Source organism: Nyctereutes procyonoides, unplaced genomic scaffold (genome assembly GCF_905146905.1).
Source record: "Nyctereutes procyonoides isolate TBG_1078 unplaced genomic scaffold, NYPRO_anot_genome, whole genome shotgun sequence".
NCBI lineage: Eukaryota > Metazoa > Chordata > Mammalia > Carnivora > Canidae > Nyctereutes > Nyctereutes procyonoides.
The window spans coordinates 14,031,526-14,055,423 of NW_026575142.1; the positions used below are offsets into that span (position 1 = coordinate 14,031,526).

General features: G+C 41.5%; 1 protein-coding gene across 24 annotated transcripts in view; it reads right to left on the reverse strand.

The window, feature by feature from the left end:
- Window positions 1–23,898, reverse strand: part of RAPGEF4 (Rap guanine nucleotide exchange factor 4) — a 282,236-nt gene that overhangs the window by 117,891 nt on the left and 140,447 nt on the right. For 9 of the 24 annotated variants that reach the window (XM_055308182.1, XM_055308181.1, XM_055308198.1 and 6 more), the window contains 2 exons: window positions 4,629–4,701; window positions 595–614 (listed from right to left, as the gene is read on the reverse strand). The exons of 1 other annotated variant lie outside the window; for it this stretch is intronic. In XM_055308182.1, coding sequence (XP_055164157.1) covers window positions 595–614; window positions 4,629–4,701 — 93 coding nt within the window. Of the gene's footprint in view, window positions 1–594; window positions 615–4,628; window positions 4,702–5,370; window positions 5,482–11,429; window positions 11,478–17,507; window positions 17,523–21,636; window positions 21,701–23,898 lie in introns of those variants that run through there. 14 more of the 24 variants (XM_055308186.1, XM_055308189.1, XM_055308202.1 and 11 more) reach the window with 7 other exon arrangements.

Genomic DNA, 23,898 nt, shown 5'->3' on the forward strand with positions numbered 1-23,898 from the left:
AATATTATTATTATTTACATGCAAAGCCAATGTCACAACACCACTACCATCCTTGGAATGTGCACTTGGTACTGGTTCTTGGTCAAAAGTTGGTCCTAAACCTACTTAGTCTCTTATCTTGCTGCCCTAAACAAGTAAAGCAATTACTTATTTTCAGATTCCAAAGAGAAATATTGACTTTAATGCAGCTTGGATACAATTATAAAATCTACTGACCCTGTATTTCATATTTTATATTCCTACTAAGGAAAAACGACTAATTTTCTGTGTGTTGTTAAAGTAATTATTTGTTCACTTGTCTGTATACATCATGGGAAAAAGAAAAACCCTTAGCAATCATACTGTTTGCCCCTAGAATAACCTTTCTTCAGACTAGTTAACATCAAGGACATGTGATGACTATGTCAGAGCAATCAACCTTCTCCCCCCTCATATTTCAAAGTGACTCACCAAAGATGCCAGAATAAGATTAGAAAAATATTTATTGCTCTGTTGAATGTGGATGAAGAACTCTCCTGGCTGGTAGGGTTACTATGATTATTTTTTTTACCTTATGACAGTTTTTAGAAGCTAGGCAGAGAGAGTGCTACTCACGTTCTCCTTGTCAGGAATCCCTAGAAGAAGAAAAACAGAGAGAGAGAGAGAGAGAGAGAGAGAGAGAGAGAGAGGGAGAGCATGAATTCTAAGACGAATCTGTAAAATGGAACTGAAATCCTTTGCTGAATCAAATAAAGTAAAATGTTGGTGTTTCCATCAAAACTTACATAATGCTGCTTAGAAAAATAGCAGCACCCACCAAAATCTGTAATATAAATAAATCTATGAATCAGGATCAGGGCTGTGTGCCAGACAACAAATCTCATGCTTATTTTGCTTTTCTACCATATGCTTTGCTTTGCCAGAGGTAAAAATCCATCTCTGATTCATTTATACCATAAAAACAACTAATTCCTCTATGCTGGGTATAGAACACTCAGAATTTGGGATAGACATGCCAACTTTTAAGTTGTGCATACTGTATTTTTTACATTTCAAATCACCTCATAATGCTCCAGGGATTTGAATCTAGCTTCAAGTCCCCCATAAAAACCACCAGTACACAACTTCCATTTGGGGCAAAGCTGCCTCCTGAGTCAAGTCTGAGTATGGTAGTATCTGTTTCTAGGGGGCGTCCCAGTTTTCTCAGTGAAAAAGTAATCATTCATCCATTAATGCATTTATTCATTCATTTACAAACATTTCGTGAGCTATAGGCAGCCCTGGTCCCTTGCACTTCCTTTGGAGCTGTTAACTCTGTCTGATATGATAATGGTGGCCAGACTAGAAGGTCCACAGCCCCAGCAGAGCTTAATGTCTCAAGTACAGTGTGCCCAAATGGCCTTAGATTGAGAGATGGAACCACAGGTAGTTTGTATGTGCGGTTTCCCCATGGGGCAGTTTGAGGTAGTTTGCAGTGTAAAAATACAGTACATCCAAATTCCAAGGGAACAGAACATTCTGTGTTTAATAACAGAGTACGAAGGATTTATACTATCGGCTTTAAAAAAACTGAGTGCCCATTTTAATTTTTAATAGGCAGTAGTATAGTACATAGAAAGGGTAGGAATGGAAGAAACTATCTGAAAACATTCTCTAATTAAACGTTGACCCTCAAACTGAGATAGTACTAGGACATAAAAAGCCTAGGCAGGAAGCAGGGGAACAAGACATGTTTGCCTTTATTTCCCAATTCTATCAGAAGGGGAAAGGTGGTCTAATATCAGTACTCTGAAACTTTGAATCCCAGCCATCCATTCACTATTCCATTCATTTGTTCAACAACCATTTGAAAAGAATGGAGTTGATTGTGTTAAGAGATATGGGGGTGGGGTAGGGGGTGTAACAGAAGCTTCCTTTCTAGGAGTTTCAATAAGATAAATACATAGCAGCACAAATCACCATATCTGAGTGGCTGGAGATTAGGGTCTCTGTAGAGAAATAACACTAAAAAGATGATTTGGAGCCATGCAGGAACTTGAAAGTTGGACTAAGGCATTAGTAATCTTGGAATTTCATCTTCCATGGCAGGCAATGGACAATCATTAAAATGTTTTGAGCAATAGAGGATAAGGAGGGTCTGTTCAGGAGAAAAGGAGGGTCTGTTCAAATGAAAAGAGACTTAAAACATAAAAATCAGATGCATGAGCATGGTCCTTGAAGTCCAGTTTGAGCAAAGAGCTATAGACATTCAGTTTGAAAAATCTGAGTATGGACTCAGTCGTTGATGTGATTAAGGAAAATCACACCAGTTATTAGGTGTGACAATGATGTTGTAGCTATGCATGGAAAAATCTTTATTTCAAAACTATCTGAAGTCTTTGGGGTGAAATGTCTGTATGTGAATAGAAAAAGGAAATAAGGCAAATATTTAAAGTATTAAGATGCATATTGTTATTAATAAATCCTGTTTAAGCATTAGAATATTAACGGTAATTAAAAGGATGAAGACATGAATGTTAACCATATAATTCTGTATGTTTGAATTTTTTCACAATAAAAAGTAAATTTAAAAAATTCTATATAAGTCAGGTGTAAGTCAGATGTAGGGTAGACCAAGGGAGAGATACTGAAGGTTCACAGCCAATTGAGTCATTCTTGCCCTCAGGTCAAGAGCGATGAGGCCCTTGGCCTGGTGGCTGCAGAGGGAACAGAAAGGAAAAAAAAAAAAAACATGAACCTTGCAAAGGAAGGAGCAAAGGACCGGATGGGTGATTAAGTTCAGTGCATGAAGGCGACAGAAGTGAGGGCTCTAGAGTGGTTGAGGTTCAAAGCCTGGTACAGGAGAAGAACAGGGCAGGGAGGAATGCAGATGTGGGAGGAGGGATGGGTTTTGTGGGAATCAGGATGTATTCTGTTACTGACACTGTGAGTTTAAGAGACCAGCAAAACATCCAGGTGGAAAGAGAACCAGCAGTCCTTTGGAAAGTTAGGCCACCATGGGAAGAATCGGAGGTATTGGTTCAGGAAGTTCGTATCCATTTAAGAAAGGATGGTCACGGGGAGAGTATAAAGAACAGAAGAGGAAACCTGCCAAGACTGGACTCTTGGGTACAACCTAAACTTCTGGCTGAGAGGAAGAGGTACCTGTGGAAGAGACCAAATGACCAAGTAGCCAGAGAGATACCAGACGGCCAGGATCATGCAGTGGAGCCTAGGAACTAAGGGAGAAGGGAGTCTGAACATGGAAAGTCTTACTCAAAGGCAGAGAGATGGTGAACAGTAATGATGGAGGCTGGTGTTGGTTGGTCACTGGAGACTTTAGATGGTTTGAGTCAAGAGGTATGGGGCAGAAGTCAGACTTAGAGGGCTTAAGAGTGACCGGTGGGGAGGAAATAATAGCTAATGTCACTGGGGTGCTCACTCTATGCCTGGGGCCTCTAAGCACTTGACATATTTTGCTTCATTTAATCCTCACAATGGTCTTGTGAGGAGACCAAGGCACAGAGAGAGATGAAGTATGTTGTCTGAGGTCACACAGAGAGGAGACAGCACAGCTGGGATTTCAACTAAAGGACTCCTCGTGAGCTGGTCATCCCTTCATCAGCCAGGAAAGAAAAAATCAAGAACACGGGAAGGAAGAACAGGAAAGAAAGACCTATCTTTGAACCACCACCACCACCCCAGCCCCGCCCCTGCCAGACCCCCACCCCAAGGACAGAATAAAAACAGAGAGAGAGAGAGAGAGAGAGCAAGCAGAGGCTATGAGGCGGAGGGCAGGGAATGTGATCTTGGTCAAGCAAGGAGGATGATCGCTGTAGAGTGACAAGTCTGGCAGTAAGTGGGAACTGCAGAAGCTAGAGAGAGGATTTGAAGGGTGAGTCTTGCTCAGAAGACCCTGGCGTGAAGGCACCACGTGGTTCATCATGCTGTTTAGTTGCTGAAGTGCAACAGCTCCAAAAACCCAGCACTGGGCACCTTGCCACCCATACACTTGGTTCAAGGTTCAAGAGGCAAATAAGAGGACTCAGCACAAGCCACTCCCAGGGCCAGTAATGAGCATTAAAAAGATGCTCTTGATACCGGTGAACAGACAGATTCAGGAGGCAGGATTTCTTTGAATCTCATGGGTACCCATGAGAAAAGAGTATCGCAGAGAAAGATGTCCCGTCTTTTATGAAAAGCCAGAGACTGGTTGCATAAGAGGCCTGGAATTTGAAGGAGCCATGATTTACAAAGAATAAATAATGACTCACACTGCTTCTCTCCTACACCAATAGCATCAAAATAGCAAGAGGTGGGGCTCTCAGGTGTCTAGATGTGACGGAGACAAATACAATTCAGAAATCCTATTTTTAAAAGAGCATAGAAATACTAGGTTTCACCATAAAATGGAGAGATTTTGAGAGAGCACTTTAAGTATGAAGTTCCAACTAGTACCAGAGCATACCTCCATCAGCTAAGACCACAAAATAATACTATATTAACAACTTTTAAAAATAACTCAAGTGTGGGCTGGCAGGTCTGTTTATCCACAAAAGAGTCTGGAGACTTACTCTGTCAAGCTGGTGTAGGACATATTTTTTTGTCATATGAAAACACATACCGCACGACAAATTTTTAGATACAAAATGTTCACATTTTCCACTTACTGTCATTGTTAGAGCCCGTTTCCATAACACCATAAGGAGGAGCCAGAAGTCCTGCCATGTACTGTCGATATTTCTGAAAGACAAGATTGTAAACTCAATGCACAGATATTTACTCACTCGGAGCATTCATTTATTTACACACTAAAAAGCAGAAACGTTGGGTGTCAGTAGGCATCTGACTCTAGTATTTACAAAGCCATGAAATGTGCTGTCTGGGATCTGTGCTCTAAATAAAGACGCTGTGCTGTAAGAGGTCTTCCTGGATAAGGCTGAAAGCACCCCCCCCCCCGTCCCTGCCCAGGGAGGGGCTAATACCCCAGCCAGTTCTTTTAAGTACCTGTGACTGACTAACCCAATTGCATGGGTCTTTACCCTCCCCCTCCACCTCTTGCCCTGCTTTTCACTCTGGCAAACACATGCTCAGGTTTTTGTTGGAGGCAGAGACACTTGGATTTTATAGATGCAGATACAAATAATTGTGCTCCCTTCTTAATAGGTGAATGGCACCGAATCAGCTTTCTTTCAGAGTAAAAAGAAATGCATCTCTGGAAAACGTCTGTTTTGAAAGAAGCTGATTCGCTTCCATTTACCTACTTCCTTTTACACTGTACACCTGCCCGTTACGTGACCCTTAAAGAACTTTTGGTATGTTGTCAAATAGAATGGTTTGACTTCATTTAGAACGATTTGGATTCCTCTGAATTGTATTCCCCTGATCCTTGGTCCAGGCACGCCTTAAAACCTGGGGCTCAGAGATATCCATTAGCCCCCAAAGTCTGTGCTGTTTTGAAGGGATAAGGTTTGGTGAGCAAAAAGCCACCAGAGAGCATCCACCAAGAAAAGGGTGACGTTTACGAAGAAGGCAAAATGGTATTAGACATTGTGTCTTCTCAGGTAATAAATACAGCCTCCTCCCCTCTTAGAAAGAAAGCCAGGCAATTTTATTTATTGCATGGTGTCATGTATATTTATGGTTTATAATTATGATGACACATAAATGTTAAACAGCATCAAAAGAATCAACACTCTGTAATGTGCTTGTGGGTTACACAGACGTCAGCAGAAAAGCCTTCATCTGTAGCAATGGGCAGCTGGTGATATGCAGTGTTTGAGCAAACATCTGGCCCATTTGGTAGATTTGAATGGTGTTTGTAATGTAACATTGACAATTTCTCAAAAGAACCTTCTTCTAGTCAAGATGTGACTAGCTTTTTTTTTTAATCCCTTTTTCGCCTCCTTCTGAGACAACTATACTAACACCTGCATGCAAACATTAAAAATCATGATTTTCTCTGCCTTTGAGTTAACTAATCACTCAAACATACCCACAGGACTAATCTATCACCCTGAATTCCTGACATTTTCTTTGACAGCTTCCCAGTTCTGATTCTCTTCTTTCTTATGCCACCATCTAGTCTTCTTCCTCACGAGAGAGCATTGATTAAGCATGTTTCTGGGCACAATATTATGCTGGACTCTGAACAAAACAGGCTCATAGAGAGCAGATGGGGACTGGGATGTGCTCTAAAAAGGTTTTGTGATCCCGTACAGCCTTTTGAGTTATTCTTCTTACTGTTAGCAATTCCTTACCAGGCTCTTTAAAAGAAATAATTCTATGTTAAATTAAAGGAGCAATTTTGCTTTGCTTGGAAATGTTTTGGATGTGGCGGATGTTCTTTGTCTCAGGTACCTCAATGTAAGTTCCCATGAGCTCCATGGAAGGACCTCCCTGACCCCTCAATGAATTGGCCTTTGCCTTCCTTTAGCTGCACAGCACTTGGTCTGTTGTTCATTCATAGAGCACAGGAACAGGGCTGCTGCTCCAGGAACAGAAAATAGGGCAGCCCTTGAGCAATCAGAAGGTGGACCAGATTTAGGATGTGTATGTACTGAACACCTACTGTGTGCAGGCAATGTCCTAAGCACAGGGCTCATTGCAGAGAACAAGCAGACAGGCCCTTTGCTCTTGTGAAGTGTCTATCTCTGCAACATACCTGTTGAATTTTAGAATTTTTATGGAGAATTTCAAACTTGTATAAAAATAGAATAACACATACCTAATGTCTACCTCAATAATTATTAACTTATGACCAATGTTGTTTCCTCTACACTCCTATCCACCTGCTACCTCTGGAATTATTTTGAAACAAATACCATATATCATGCTTTTTGATTCATAAATATTTCAGTAGCTATCTCTGAAAGGCAAGAGCTCATTTTTTTCCCCAAACAAAACTACAATACCACTATCACAACTAAGAAATGTAACATTTCCATAATATCCATTTGATGTTCAAATTTCTGTTTCATAAATGTCATTGTGAATTTAATTCATAAAGTACTTTATTTAATAAGACATTGGTTTCAGTAGAATAACTTCTGGTATACAGGGAATGCAAAAACAGGGCTGAAATTTTTATTTATTTATTTATTTATTTATTTATTTATTTATTTATTTATTTATTTATTCATGAGAGACACACACACAGAGAGAGAGGCAGAGACACAGGCAGAGGGAGAAGCAGGCTCCATGCAGGGAGCCTGATGTGGGACTCGATCCCAGGACCGTGGGATCATGCCGAGTCGAAGACAGGGGCTCAACCGCTGAGCCACCCTGGTGTTCTGGGAGTAATTCCCTTTGATCATACAATCCTCCAAAGGTACTTGGGGGATTAGATACTGGGCTACCTTGTAATAGCATTTATTGGCGCTAAAGTAATGAATTGAAAAAATGAGAGATGACTGTATTAGTAAACCTAGATGGTGGAGCACTGCATATCTTCATCGAAGTTTAAAAGTCACTTCAAGCTTTCTGAGAAACAGAATAAAACTAAAGGGAATTCACCAAGGCTTCCAGCACAAGGCCAGCTTTAATCTGAGTTGACAGTTTTTCAGAGGTGACTCAGCCACCTTTTCACGGTGGCTACTCAATGTCACTCCCACATGCCTTCCATACCTTGGCTGCTGGGGTGTGCAGTGGCCTGGCTGAGGCCCCTGACAATGTCCTCCTTGGGGCCCTGGAGGGGCCTCTCTCTGCAAAGCCCTTTCTCTGGATCCCAACACACCCTAACACATCAATAATTTAAATGGCCTAACTCAATCATTTTAAAATCACCACATGCACCTGGGAAAGAGCTATGCCTTTAACTGCCACAGACACTTGTCTTCAATGTGGAAGGCCCCTGGCAGGAGGGCTCTTCAACATTTCCATTCCCTAGCCCTCCATGACCTCTGAGAGCAGTTAGGACTTCAGTTCATATGACAAGAAAACCACAAGGGCCTTCGAGGGTCTAAGGAGAATCTGGTAGGCTTCATTCTTAGGATCTACTCCTGGCTTTGCCTCTAGTCAGCGGGGTCAACTCAGACAAGTCTCCTGAGCATTCTAACTTCACTTCACCTCAAGTGGGTGATCTGAATTAGACCCATGGCTCCTTAGGCTGAACTCTGGGTTGCTTGGACGACCCTCAGGCAAGGAGGGCCAGCAGAACCTCAGCCCCGATGGCAACTAGAGTGTCTTCCTTTTAACTATTTTATAAATTGGAGTTCCAAGACCAATTTCATCTGAAAGATGACTTTTGCTTCTAAAAATTAAAAGTTCACAAATCACCAGACAAACTCCTGAACTTCTAAGCCAGACCGATGTCACTCAAAGATTTCCGTGAAGAATCAACAAGGACCAATCTAGGATTTGTTTACCAAGTATTAAGGAGCCTACTCTGTTGGAAAGACTTCTATGGTTGAGAATTGGCCAAATTACAGGTTGCTTTGCACCTGAGAGGTTTATCAACAAAACTGGCACTGGGAATTGAACTGAGACACACCACAGTGCAAGGCTGACCTTCTCCAGCTGAGGCGTGCAGGGCCCTAGAGCGGCACACAGCAGGGCAGAGGAGATGTGACAGGGGTTAACAGAAGCTCTTCCTGGAGCTTAAATTTCATTCTACGTCAAGTAGTTTAAAGGATTACTTTTATACTTTTATATTACGGAGTAGAAAGCTAAATTTGCATAAATTTTAAAGATTAAAGCATGAGACTTCAAAGAAATTTTGAGCTTGCTGCTGGCTACTTCTAGCTACAAAGGGTCTGGACCCCGGGCAGTATGTATTGATTTCCTCTGCATTCGGGGAACTTCAGTGGAAAAAACCAGAACCTCTGATGTTATGAAAAGCGTGCAGACATCCGAACCGCACAAGAACCGGGTCTTAATTCTGATCCTACCACATGCGATCTGTATGAACTTGAGTAAGTTGGTCACTTCAGTTTCCTGGAATAAAGAGTCCCATCTTTCAAGGCCACTGGGAAAATGAGTAATAAAATCTATAAAAGTACGCAGCACATGTTTAGGCACTTAATAAATAGTTGCTGATAATAATAAAAATAAACAACCAAGGATTCATCAAGATAATCACACTGCATTTGAGTTTTCCAAGCAGAGAGCCTTCAGCTTTAGGAAAGAACATTCTTGGCATGACATTCCTAAGGCTGCGGATATATGCAATGTAAAGACTTAATACATCTATTGACTTGTTAAACAAGGTTGTGGAGGAATAGGAATTTAAGTAATAAATTTATAGGATAAGTAATAATTTTATAGGGTACTGCCGACTTTTATACCTACAAGGTAAAACTGTCTAACGAGAAAGGAAGGGCACGAGAGAGCAAGCCCAAAAATAATTTCACAAAAGTAAGTAGAGCCTTTCAGTCATCAGAACCATTTTATATTCAAAGAATATTTTTTTAAAAAATGAACCTGTGAGTTATAATTAGCCAGTTTGTAAAGCCAAGTCAGTGTCTGTGGCTTGGAACAGAGGGAGGAGGGAAAGCAGAATGAGGGGTGTGGCATGCAGTAGAGGGGAGGGACAGCATCCTGGGGCTGGTGAGGCCAAAAGCCTGTCCCTAAATCCAGGTGGAGATGTGCTACTGGCTATACTAATATTTTTGAAGAAGGGGCAAAAGATGACAATCTCAGGCTGGAAGAGCAACCATGTGGTCAAAGGGGTGCCAGGGGGATAAATCCAGCTCTGCTCCACAAGCCTTCAGCCCCAGCCTGGGTCTGCTCCCACCCAGAGCTAGGGCTGCTTTTCTCTAATTTGCACCAAGTCTCCATATGAACAGCTGTAGTCCAGGAGCCAGAATACCAGAGCTGGGTGGCATCTGCTGGGGGAGGAGGCATAGCCATGATAGGTAACATTCTGAAAGGCCAGTCTCGGTTTACAAAGCAGGACTAACAGAATAAAGGAAGGCTGGCAGCTTGAACCCTAGCTGGACCCTTATAACAAGAGAAAATAAGGTCGTGATGGAGCAAGATGCCCTATTCTGCAGGTGAAGGTCTTCATGACACACTGTATGGCCTTCTGAGTGTTCTTCAAGCTGCAGCCTGCTGCCAAGACCTATCCACAGGCTGCTAGCAGGAGCCTCCACAGGGGAGCCAGGACAGGACATGGCTGTCACTACATTCCTGCCTAGTCAGAAGCAGCCAGGCTGAGATGTGGGCTCTGGGCACATTCCTTCCCAGAAACATCACCTCCGCTCCTCACCCCTCTTGCCTAGGAGATCAATAGGCTGCAGGGAAAGCATAAGTAGCATCCTTAGCCTGGAATATCAGTGCTAGAAAAGTATTAAAAACAGGAAGCCACAAGGAGGACTGACAGGCATTGCTGTGAACACTCAGGGGAGAGGGGATGCGCTCAGAACAGGGACGCGCTAATAAGAGCTTGTGGCAGGGAGTGGCCAGGATTGGGGCAGACTAGAAAAGGGCTGCTGGTGCGGGGGGGGGGCAGGGGGGGGCAGTGTCTGAGACTATGTCTTATCATAATATCCCACTCATTTTATCTGTACTAGGTTCTCCCAACCTATTAAGGCCAAGTTCATAAAATATAATGGCAAACAAGTCATCTGTACTTTCTCTGAAAGCATTAGAATTTTGGGGGAGAAGAGCTTTGAAAAAGGATCTAACGTTTAGGCCCCCTTTTTTCTGTTTCTCGGCAAGAGTTTTTTTATGACTTCTGTATGACGTGTAATGTGTAAAGTGAAAATGGACATGGCACCTTGCTCTAAAATCTCAGAGAGCCAGAGAATTCTCAAACATGTGAAAAGTAGGAAAGAAGGGGGAAAGTAAAGCAGTTGTAAATGGAAACCTTCAAGCAGAACTTTTCTGTTTACCCTCTTAAAGTCATATGTACAGTTTCTCCCACAGCAGATCCCTGGCTGGCCTGGGTTTACCTCTTATGCCAAGTTATTCTGTTTCCTTGTTTCTCGATTTCTATAGCATCTGCATAATAGGGCTCAAAGAACTTCCATTGCCGCATCTTCAATGATATTTAATTACATCCTTTGGTCCGAAGATAGATATTTCTAAATGGAGACAAAATTCTGCTTGCCAACTCCTGGCCATTTTTAATTCATGACTAACCTGCCAAGAGCAGTAGTTTGGAGCATGATAATCACAACAATAGCTCTAATCTGAGGAAGTTTTCCAACCCAAGTTGTTTAAGAGCCCTGGGCTAAAGCCCAAGCAAGATGACCCTGCAGGTAAGCAAATAAAGTCTCACTCAAAAAGCACCTATTTGAAATTCTCTCTCCTACCGGAGGGCGGTGGAGGGTGGGGCAAATTCAGATTTGAGAGAGGGTGAGAACACAAAATCTGAGGCTGGGGAGCCTTGGGGGTAAGGGGCAGGGGGCAGGGAGAAGAGCCTTCCAGGTAGACAGGGAACAGGTGTGCTGTTAAAGACTAGGCCAGTCTGGCAGGAGAGTCAGGACAAGGGTGCTGGGGGGAGGGGAAGGCGGCAAGGCCTTACCTACCTGGACAGGTAAGGCCCGCGGGTCACAGTAAGGATTCTGCACTTCATCCTGGAGCAACAGGGAGCAGTATAAGTAGAGAAGTGACAAGAACAGATAAGCATCTTTAAAAGATCATTCTGGCTGCAGCCTGGAGAATGGTTTTGATGGGAAAACAAGGAAGGTAGTGGGTGGGTCCTGAAGGGAGAGACAGGCCTGAACTAGGAGGAGAGGTGGGAGAGGGGGATGCGAAATAGGAGGTTAAAGTACTTTATTCCTAGAGGTGAAACAATGTCCAGCTACCTACAGTGGACAATATTATAGGCTCAGATTTCTTGCTGAAGCACACTCAACACATCTGTACTTTTTTTTTTATTTTTTAAATTTTTTATTTATTTATGATAGTCACACACACACACACACAGAGAGAGAGAGAGAGAGAGAGAGAGGCAGAGACATAGGCAGAGGGAGAAGCAGGCTCCACGCACTGGGAGCCCATCGTGGGATTCGATCCCGGGTCTCCAGGATCACGCCCTGGGCCAAAGGCAGGTGCTAAACTGCTGCGCCACCCAGAGATCCCTATACTTTTAATATGACTAAAAAGTTTAGACACTTTTGGGAGCTTGCTGGAATGATTATGATTTAAGTAAGTACATACTCTGGATCTTTGAGTAATTAAGTCAGCCATGAGCTTCTCTTAGGGAAATTCAAATTGAAAGCAAGACACACACACACACACACACACACAGTAGGTCAATGCTAAGACACACACACAGTAGGTTAGTGCTAAGACACACAGAGTGGGTCAATGCTAAGACATATACAGACACAGTGGGTCAATGCTACTTAATTGAGTCATACACTAATTTGCTCAAGAGCTGGTATTGCATAGGCAATCCTCACGGCTCTCCTTTCACTAAGGCTTCACCTACTATATAGTCCATCTGATGTATAAATATGACTATGCACGTTGGAAAAAAATAGCCTCTACTTCCTTGTTTATAGAAAAAACAGTTGACTGACATTTTATTTAACCATAACAATCTTTAAGGGTGATGGATATTAATATAGTTATCCTGAATTAGAATGATTGAGCCCAGCACTTATGAAAACTAACAGGACTATCACTAATACATATCATGGAAACATACAGATTCTAAGAACGTGCTATTTAAGCATTTGATCATACAGAATTAGGATGCATTGATAATTTAAAAACCTAAAATAAAGGATCATTTCACAGTTAGTAATAGCCCATGACTGTCATCCCATTAGAGCAAACCACCAACATTTTGCTTTTGCTTTTTGGCTCTACAATATACTGCCCAAGGGGTAGTAGCAGAGCAGCAGGGAGACAGTGAGTAGTGACTCAGGGGGTGCTATGGTCTGGATGTATTGTCCCAAATCTGTAAGTTGAAATCCTAACACTTGATGTGATGATGGAGACTTTCTTAAGTCATGAGGGTGGAACCCTCACAAATGGGGTCTTATAAGAGGTCCCACAGAGTTTCCTCACCCCTCCTACCAAGTGAGGACACAATGAAAGTGCCATGCTGGCACCCTGATCTCAAACTTCCAGTCTCCAGAACTGTGAGAAATAAATTTCTGGTATTTAGAAGCCACGCAGGTTTTGTAATAGCAGCCCAAATGGACAAAGAAAGACAGGAAGACTTTCTGGCCTAAGTAGATATCAGAACTTCCCACTTTAGAGAAATGTCTTTAGTTTCTGGCTTCATCTCTCAAAACCTGAAACCACTGGAACATATGCATAGGCACTATGCATTTCTCCAGGTATTTTTTGAGTAAGTTTTTCTAGAAGCATCCATACGTAACTCACCTATCCTATCTCCTTAAATCCAATCCTATCCTGTGGCCCCTAGTGGGCATACAGTATCCTAGCTTTGGCCATACGCATGCACATTGCTCACTAGAATAGAAACTACACAAGGACAGTGATTTTTATCTATTTTGTAAACTGATGGAGCTCAATAGCCTGGAGTAGGCTACTTCTCAGTTTCAACTCTTCTTGACTTTTGGAGACTGTCTACATTGATTCATTCCCAACTCCTGCAGCTTTTCTGCCCACATACACATTTTTGCACGTACTTTCTTTATCACCCTTAATTATCATTGTTTCTAAGATTTCTGCTTCAAGCTGCCATATACCACCTTGGAGCATCCTTGTCAATCCAATCCAATAGATCCCTACTGCATATATTTGGGAATCATGGTAGGAGAGCTGTGTGGTTTTGGAAGCTTCTGATCAGTGTCCAATATTGCACGCCTTGAATCCTTGGAGTGGTTTCCTGGTTTCTATTGTCTCTCTGCTTTAGATAAACTGAACTCTGTTTCCCCTGCAGAGTGTGTTTGCTGGGGCCTCACCCAAGCAAACACTTTCTGATTCCTTTCTATATCCTCAAACAACAGATTAGCCCCCCACCTCGTCTCCTAGCAGGAATGCTAGGAGGTGTCACTAATGGAGGCAGTGCTTTAGCCATTCTGGAAAACAAAGTAGAAGAGAACAGTATAGGGCCACGTGTCTGAGGGGGTATGAGAGTGGGCAGGCCTGAAAGAGTTGCGGGGACACAAGCTTTAAGGCAGGTGTGGTACCTCATCCTAGTTCTGTAAACCTCCGCTGGTGTGAACAAGACGTGCGAGGCACCTCACAAAACTGGCCTCCACCTGTCCCTCCCACCTCAGTTCCCATGCCTCAGTTCCCCAGTCATACTGGCCCTTTTGAGATGTTCCAGCACATTGAGCTTTCCCCTTAGGCCTCCTGCACCTTCCTGCTGGCTGGAAAGTGCTTCCCCTCACTGGCTTTGCTGACATCTGCTCCCCTGCGCTTCCACACAGCTTTTTCAGCTTTTTTTCCATCCTGAAACTGGGGAGGCTAAGTCCCCAGTTTATGTGAGTCTCTTGTCATTTGCTCTCTTGGCCTCGAGTCATTGGTGTCGGTTTGCCCAGGGAATGTGCAGTTATGCCCCATATGTGTGTCCTGGCTTGACGCCTTTCTCCTCTGTTCCACTACAGGCTAATAGAGGCCAGAGGCCACAACTATGTCACCCGCTGCATGCTTAGAACCCCAGAGCACATAGCCTGCTACTATTTCCTTGAGTGAAGGAATTACTGAGAATTTGTTAACCACTCTGAGGTTCAGGTTCCTCAATAGTAAAAACCAGAAATATTACCACATACCCCTATGGTTGATGGAAGGACTGAATGAGATAACCCACCCAAAGCTCCTCCCAGCCCGAGCACACAATAAATATTGGTCCCCAGTCCCTCTACGCCATGATTTTTTTCTTGCCACCGATTCTGCTAAGGGGAACATTCCCATCTAAAACAAAACAAAACAAAACAAAACAAAAAACAAAAGGCTTGAAAGAAAAACACATCTAATGCATGAAGATCTACAAATGCAAATCTAATGACTTGAAGATATGATGAAAGAAGCTACGTGAAATCATATGATGTACATGGTCAAATATCTCTGTGATATTTGTTTGCTCTTCATGAATAGGCTTCTTGCTTTCAGAGAAGCGATAGTGGGAGCATGGAGATCAGTTGATATTGATAAAAACAAAACCTAAATCTAACTCATCAAAATCTATGATACTAATCAATTTTATAATTTAAAAGGAAGTACTTGGGGATAGAGTGGCCAGTCTGCTCCACCAGAATTAGCACCAAAACACACTCATTATTGAAAATTTAGTTTTAAGAGACCTATGTGTGAATCTTGCTGAAAAAACTGGCAACTGTATATAAATAGCTGAAGGTAGAAAATGATTCATTTTACATATCCAACTTCTTTCCTTCCTTCCCCCTTCCTTCTTTCCTTCCTTCCTTCTTTCTTTCTTTCTTTCTTTTCTTTCTTTCTTTCTTTCTTTCTTTCTTTCTTTCTTTCTTTCTTTCTCTTTCTTCTTTCTTTCTTTCTTTCTTTCTTTCTTTCTTTCTTTCTTTCTTTCTTTCTTTCTATTTTATTTATTTATTCACAAGAGACACACACAGAGAGAGGCAGAGACAGGTAGAGGGAGAAGCAGGCTCCTCACAGGGAGTCAATGTAGGACTCGATCCCAGGATCCCGGGATCACGTCCTGAGCAAAGGCAGACGCTCAACGGCTGAGCCACCCAGGAGTCCCTATCCAACTTATTTCTTTTAATAATTCCGCTTATTGCTGTTCCTTTCTAAGACACATCATTTTTTAATAAGTCTGCTGTTTGGTTTTATTTCCAACTCCTGTTCTCTTCTCTCTCTTCTTCTCCCTGTCTTTATATACCTACCATTCTCCTTCCCTTTATACACATTTATAAAAATAAATTTTTACTTCTTTTTTTTTAAATTTTTACTTCTATAAAATAAATAAGAGCACATGATAAAAATTTGACTACAAGGAGTATAAATGGAAAAAAATAATTATCTCCCTTAGTTACCCTACACTTACTACTGACCTACCCAGTCCCACTGTCAAGTTAATCACTGTTGATATTCATTTCTTCTGCAATGTCCAGATATTTCTTTCTTTCTTTCTTTCTTTCTTTCTTTCTTTCTTTCTTTCTTTCTTTCTTTCTTTCTTTTTCTTTCTTTCTTTCTTTCTTCTTTCTTTCTTTCTTTCTTTCTTTCTTTCTTATCTACTGGCTTTAAACAAATGAGATCATTTGGTACATGATGTTTTATCCTCTCTTTCTCTCTGTTTCTAATAATGTATTTTGGATGGCTTTTCTGATCAGAAAAGCATATTTCCCCATTGCTTTTTTTGTTAGATACCTCATTTTGGGGCCATTTCCCCATTTAACCCAATTGGGAGAAATCTGGAATATATTGAATTTGCATCATCAAAATATCTTCCTTTAGGTAAAGCAAAAAAATAAAGATCATATACACAGGTCTTATCAAGTGATGATTTCAGTTATATTCATGAAAATGAGATAGCACTGTAAAAATTTAATTCCAAGACAAACAAATATGCAAGCATATCACTCAGAAAATTTCTTTGATCTCTCTGATGGCTTTTTCTAATTGGTGTTATTATGTTGTAACTCCTCTGACTGCCAACTGTATTATCTGTAACCTTGGCGAAGGCTTCCCATGTAATACAGATGAAGAAAAAAATATTGTGTGTATTCTCTCCTTTAACACTGTCAGAAGAAAAAAGAAATGTAATTAAATTTTAATCTCTGTAAGTTTAAGAAGAATAGAAGTTGTAGAACATTATAGGTGGTGTTTGAATATTATTAGTGTTAAAAAACAGATTTACAGCTTTTGATAATTGTGGTTATATAAGAAAATATGATTATTCTAAGGAAACATGCCCTGAAGTATTTATTATTTAGGGGTAAAGGAGTATGATGTCTCACCTTACAAATGATTCAGAAAAAGAACAGAGAGAAAGGGAGGGGAAGAAAGAAGTAAATGGGACAAAAGTAAGTGGGGCAAAATGCAAACAGCAGAAGTGGAGTAGAGTCTAGGAGAGTTCTTTGTAGTCTTCTTCCAACTTTTCTAGGTATACTTAAAATTATATCAAAATTATAAGTTACCAAAAAAGGAAAGGGAGTTGGGACTTAAAACTTAAAAGGATTATTCTTAATGCATTTATTCTGTCAACATCTGCCTTCCCCGACTCGACCCTGTCACAGGCTCTGCCTGCATTTCATAGGTCCAACTGCCTCTGCCTCTCCACACTTCCTTACTGGAATGGAAGCTCTATACTCACTGGCTGGGAAGGCCCAGAGCTGCCCCTGAGCACCATGTGCCCAGCCCATGTATCTGGCATGTGGGGAGACGGGTGTAGCAGGTGGAAAGACAGCACCCTAGGACTACAAAGCCACAGTCTTCCCCAAATCCCTCCTCACATGGCCCCCATGCCTGGACTTCCATTGCCTTTACTCCTTGATGAGTATATTCTTCTTTTTTTTTTTTTTCTGGCCCTCAATGTGGTCCACAGCCTGCCTTGCCCTTGTCTGCCTCTCTTCTCAAAGGGCTATTTCTTGTCCTGCTAGCTCTAGCCTTAAATACTGCCTACACTTTACAGATGACCCAAGCTATAATGCACTCTTCTAGTTTAATTTTTTGTTCTTTCACTGTTGGCAAACCCTACTCACCAGACCAGAGGATCCCCTTAGTCTCAGTGCCATTCTCTATCAAGCTGGAATTTTCTAGGTTCTTTTAGCAGGCATGCTGGTTGTTGGCCACTGCCCTTAGAGCTTTTGTAACTAGGTTTTCTGGGAAGTGCATTCTGGCTTCCATGACGCCCAAGGACACCAGATGTCCCATCTCCAATGTTAATAGAGCCAAAGAGTCTAACTGTCCCACACAGATTAACCTTTGATCACACACAAAAACAAATTTCTGCTGCAATCTAGAAACTCAACTTCAAATGTCAATTCTCCATTCAGAATATGCCTACACTGGACTTTCCTATAAATGATCTCTATAGTGCTAGAAGGAGAGAAACAACTTTTCGACCAGTCAACACAAAAATCTAAGCAAGATGACACAAGTGTGCAATGCTTATGAAAATCCAAAGTATAAAACATGAATGTGTGTTTTCCAATATTTGCAATGCCAGATATTCTTGATTTTATTGCCACTTTACATATAATTCCTGATGTTTGTAAAATAACATTACATTTCTCCCCAGATCAATATATCTATAGCTTATAAGTAACATCTATTGAATACAATGATGTGTATTTAACTTTGGGGGGGAAATTATAGCATATTGCATCAGACAGAACAATCTTGAGAGGAGAGAATTTTAGGGAACAGAGGAGTGCATTGTTAAAAATTCCTTAGCAGCCTCACTGGAAAAGGAAATATTGCCAACCACTTTCCTGCATGGTATGCAGCTAACCCAGACAAAAAGGATTCTCCTTCCTTCAGTGAAAATGTCAAGCTGAAAACGACATCTTTAAGGACAGACATGGGGACAGCTCAGGATGAGGGCAGCCAGGTGAGGGACTCTAGTCTGGACCCCAGCTCCCAGGGGAATCTTATCTGAACCTCCTGCAACCACCCCCCCCACCCCTTCAGGTGATAACATTCTGGTTTATCCTCTGCTCCCTGCTTCAAGTGGAAGTGGGCTGCTCCAGCCTCTGTGCATCCCAGGGAGCTGAAATGCCTAGTTAAGTGCCTCTTTGTCTCATCTATGGGTGTAAGGAGCTGGTCAAAGGGACAGATTTGAGTCTAAGAGAGTATATTGACCAGAGCCCGTCCAAATGAGCCAACCAAATGACGCAGCCCTGAGGAAGGGATGGAGGTGGTGGAGAGGTTGGAGAAAAGAAAGGAGTAACTAGTGCTGCATCAAAAGAGCAAAGAGGCAGTGGTCTGGGGATACAGAATGTAAGGTGCCTGCAATGCTGACCAGTGGGATTCATTCACAGGGTGCAGGATTCAACAGTCACCTGGCATTTCTTCCTGGCTGTTGACTGTTTACCATGCTCTCCACCTCCCTTCCAGATCTCTGTCCCCTTTTCCATCTTGATGTTTAACCCTCAAACCCACAATGCCTGCATGGGAATCATCCTGGTACCCACATTCCTCTTCTCAGTTTGGATCTGCTTCCCCAGACTAGACTCCACATGCTTATTTGCAGGTCACTCAGGTGCCCAGGTTCCAGCCTGTAGGCTGGCCCTTCATGTTGCCAAATAACACAGCTCCTCTCCCAGAGGCCAGTTGCCAGGGAGCCTCCCCCCCGCAACCTTGTCCTGCTGCCAGTCAAGCCTCTCACCTGCGATTTGACAGACATCACTTTGCACACTGTAGAGTTTGGTACACATGCTATTTATAAGTATCGAATGTAGTTGCTACACCAGGAAGTTAAGACACAGAGTGAAGAAGGCAATTCCAAAGATAACTTTCATTTAAAAGCCTCCCATTGAAATGAATGTTCACCTTTGTTTCAGTGAATTAATTTATCCAAATCTGGTTCTCAAGAGACTAGCCCGGGTGTGGTTGGTCTTTTGGGGGTGATAACAAAATGTTCCGAAATTGATTGTGGTGATGGTTATGCAGCCTACTGACCGCTATTGAATTGTACACTGAGTGGGCAAATTGTATGGTATGTGAATTATGCCTCGATAAACCTGTATTTTTTTTTTTTTAAAGAAAACACTATAAGGACTTTAGGATGTGAACCTAACCTACCAAATATATCCACCTGGCTGCTAGAGGGAGGGATCAGAAAAAGATGTGGGCAAGTCATTTTCTGGAAATCCTGGGTGGACCCTGCTGAAGCACACAGCCTGATTCCACCTGCATGAAGTCAAGTCTGACCATCCCTCCCGCAGGCATCTCCCCATACAGGAACACCGCACACCGGGAGAACTGGCATGTGTAGGTTTCTCTGCGCCTATAGCACGCAGAGCTACGCCTACTTTTTTCAGCATTGGATTTTTCCAAACAAAAGGAGAAACCAAGCACATAAAACCCAACAGTGAGTTGATGAGCAACTTTGCATATATATAGAATTTCCAGGCAATAAAGCATGCTCTCCAACAAGCTTGTCTTTGTTTGGAGGAAAATTATGCTTTGCTTTCTCACAATGCCCTCTGCCAAGCCCAGTGTGCCCTCCTAATTTAAATTAGTCTTGCAATTGTATGATCTTTCCAAAGGAAACTAATTTTCACTATGCTCATTCAGGGAACTTAACCAGAACTTGAATTTTTTTTGGAGGGGGAGGTGGCAAGCCACATAGTAAGGTTTTCTGCTTTGCTACAATCCTAAGATTAATCATTTTCTGAATATCTATAAATATTATTTTGATTATGTGAATGGCTTTAAATAGCTGTTTATGAAAAACTCACAATACTGTAAGTCTGCAAAGAAATAAGCCTAATATAAAATGTGAGCAAGAGAATTAAACACAAATTGCACAATTATATTCTAATTTGTAGATTATAATTCAGTGTGCTATAATGATTTATCCTGAAAACATGCTATCTCAAAAAAAAACCCATTAAAAACTGATTAAGATAACTTTTCTCACAAATCCAAAAATGCTTCATTCACTGGGTAATTTCCTTCTGTCCTATCTTAACAAGGACATAGCGAATCAAAGACCTCAAAAGGAGGTTAATAAATCTTGACAGCTTCCGCAGGTTCTGTTTTCTTATTGTATGTTAAATTCTGTATGAAGTTCAGCAGTTCACATAATCTGGCATAAAAATGGAAGATTTTTTAAAAAAAAGTTTAAAACTTTGATTTCTCATAAAATGTCTTAATGGTGTCTCTCTCTCATTGCTGGGTTATTTCTCAGAAAAGACTCCATTTTCACTATGATTTTCCAAAATAAATCTGATAGAAAAGGATATCAAGGCAATTGAAAATGTGAGAAATCTGATCAAAAGTGGATTAATTTTTTAAGTTGTTATAACTATATAGCTTATTCTATAAATTCATAATCTGGACAAGACAATCATTCTGAATGACTTTGGGGCAAATTCTTGTTGGCTTATTTTCTCTGGATGGGGTGAGTGTTAGTTTTATTCCTCCTCTCCCCAACCACTTCCTTCCCATATACAAAAACGAGATAATCATCTCTGAATGCCCTTGGTGACCCAAGCATATATATTTTGGGGACAAATTATGTCAGCATAAAATTCAAAATTGGCAGTCTCGGAGAACCAAGTTAGAAGTAGATTTGCTGGGTTTAAAATTAAACCATTTTAGTAGTAACTAAAATCGCAGAAAGTTGTGAACAAAACCTCAGGAAATACGTCTTTTTTGGCCTGTTCATGTGAGTTACAAATCAACACATGTGGTTTATCTCAAGTGAAGCATGCACTGTGGACTTTCACCAAAAACAGAGTTGGTAGAAAGCACTCAACCCTTAGATGGGAAGGCTACCAGGGTAAAACAGGATCTCAGACTCCTTGCAAATATCCACTGGCTCTATTTTCTAGCAGTTTGCCAATGGCAAGTTTGAAAAAGCCAAACTTTTAATTAAAAGCTATGGAAAAGTAGCATGCCACATGCTAAAACACACACAAAAAAGCCCCCCAAGCCCCCCAACCAACCAAACAAAAAAGCCCCCACCAGAATGACTCACAACAGGACAGGAATCAAGAGTAAGTACTACAAGCAGAATCCAGCTGTTGTCTCAAAAAGATTAAAAACAAAGGACAGAAAACATGAAAGCAACAGGGCTGCAGGGATGCTACCACAGAGCATTTAAAACAGACCCAGAAAGTAACAACAAATCACTCCTCTCTCCCACCTTCCCTCACATACCAGAAGCTATAGGAGCTCTCTAGAGAAAATTCAAAACACAGTTCTTCTGTTTGGTATTCTTTGAAGACGACTCAATGTACAAAGCATCAATCAGCCAATGAACACGCAGAAAGTTCAAGACAGTTCAAGTCCAATTTTATGATAATTGTTATGCAATGCTCATTGCCCACTTCAAAGGCCAAAATAGTGTGTGCAGATGCCTGTGTAAGAATGAGTGTTTTTTAAAAGGTTGGTACAAACTGGAATAAGAAAACAGATGGCAAGACATTGATACCATTATTTTGGATTTCTCTGAAATGCCCCCTCAAAGCAATGACAGATTTCAGCACCTGCTTATCACAAAGTCACAGATGAGTTTTCTCTTCTCATTAAATCCTCATTCTTGCAGTCAGTTTAATAGCTTATGGCAGACTGAATTTCCATTCAGATTTAAATGAATGTATCATTTTTTTTCCTACTTCTCCGGACAGAGTCATTTATATGTGCTTACAAAATAAACCTTCCAGGTTTTTTTCTTTCACTTTTTATGAAATAACTTTTCTACTCTCTGTCAATAAATCCTTTTCCCTGGAATAAAAAGAGAAAGAAGGAAAAGTGTAAGACCTAGAACTGGAATTTTATAAAGCTTAGCTCTGACTGTCTACTATAAGCCTTGCAGTAAAAGGGAGCTTAAAATTTGGAAGAAAGCAACACTGTAAAGTGCAAAGAATCTGGAATCCCTTGCCAGATATATACAACTGTGAAGAGTCTGTTTTTATTTGAAAGCGTCCAAATGAAGTTGTAAATGAACTTAAAAAGGCCTTTCTACAGATCTGTATAGGCACCCTTCCGACTCTAACATTCTCCATAGACTACTCCACATCAAATAGGCAGTGAGCAGGTTCCTTAAAACAGAGGAAGAAGTGAAAAAAAAAAAAAGGTGGATGGCATAGTAGTTTATGGGGAAAGGCTAGGGATTACTCTGGAAATTACATAGAATAGACAACTGTGACAGGTCCAGCCTACAACACATCCTTTGGGTGCAAAGAGAGGTTTTCTCTGATTCTTCATGTCTTTGCATTCAAGGGTGTAAAAGAGATCCTTGCAGTACTGATGTAAAGCAAGGCTTTTCAAGTAGCATCTTTACCAAGGATTTGGGCAGAATCTTCTGCTGGCTGGGACCTAAACAATCAGACTGAAGCACTGTAAATGTCAATATTCAGATGAGCAGGGCTGAAACTAGAAGTGCATTTTGAGGCAAAAAGCTGATGGAATTTGACAACTGTGTCTGAAAGGACTCAAGTTTCAGCAAAGGTGCTTTAGCTGCATGCACATTTCTTCAAGCCTTTCAGGCAATCATGGAGCCCTTTCTTCTGAAGAAGACATAGAAAGTTCAGATCTGCTTTGAACAAATGCATCATATAGAACAGGACAACAGTTAATACCCTGTACTCCTGAGGCCCTAACTAAATCAAGAAGTTTATTTTGGAAAAATAGAAATACAGTTGTCATAACATTAAAGAGAATAACAATTAAAAAAAAGAGTTTAGAATCCTGAGTCAAAGCCTTGTGCTCTACTCCCATGGTTAGGGGCAGTCATCTGCGGAGTTGCTCTGCAAAGTGCTATTGTTTCACAATATTTCAGGAATGCTCCTGGGATGCCTGGGTGGCTCAGTGGTTGAGCATCTACCTTTGGCTCAGGGCCTGATCCCAGTGTCTGGGGATCGAGTCCCACATCGGGCTCCCTGCATGGAGCCTGCTTCTCCCTCTGCCTGTGTCTCTCCCTCTCTCTCTGTGTGTCCGTAATGAATAAATAAATAAAATGTTTAAAAAAAAAGGAATGTTCCTAAGCCCCTCACCAACTTCCACTGTCTTTCATATGAGACGTCATGTGGTGGCTTTCATCTCTTGGTTCTGAGTGAATCTCAAACTGTGCCCCAGCCCGTGTAGGTGAGTGTGTCTTAGCCAGCTTCCCCCGTCTTGTCACACCCTTCCTCGCTTTGCCCAGCTGGCTCTCATCACTCATCCTTCCCAGCCCCTAATCACAGATGCATAACTGACCACTGCCATTGTGCTCTCATTATACTCTGTGTAGACTTCTAGCATCAAGTCTTTTTGGTGGACCATATGCTCCCATTAGGCAGGAAGCACAATTTACCCTTCTGATTTTCACGTTCGGTTATCAGCTCAAAGTTTGAAGATCTGTACACAAAAGAATGCCATGCCTGAACTAAGACACCCAGAAGGCTGGCACACATGCATGCTAGCCTAGCCAACACTGCA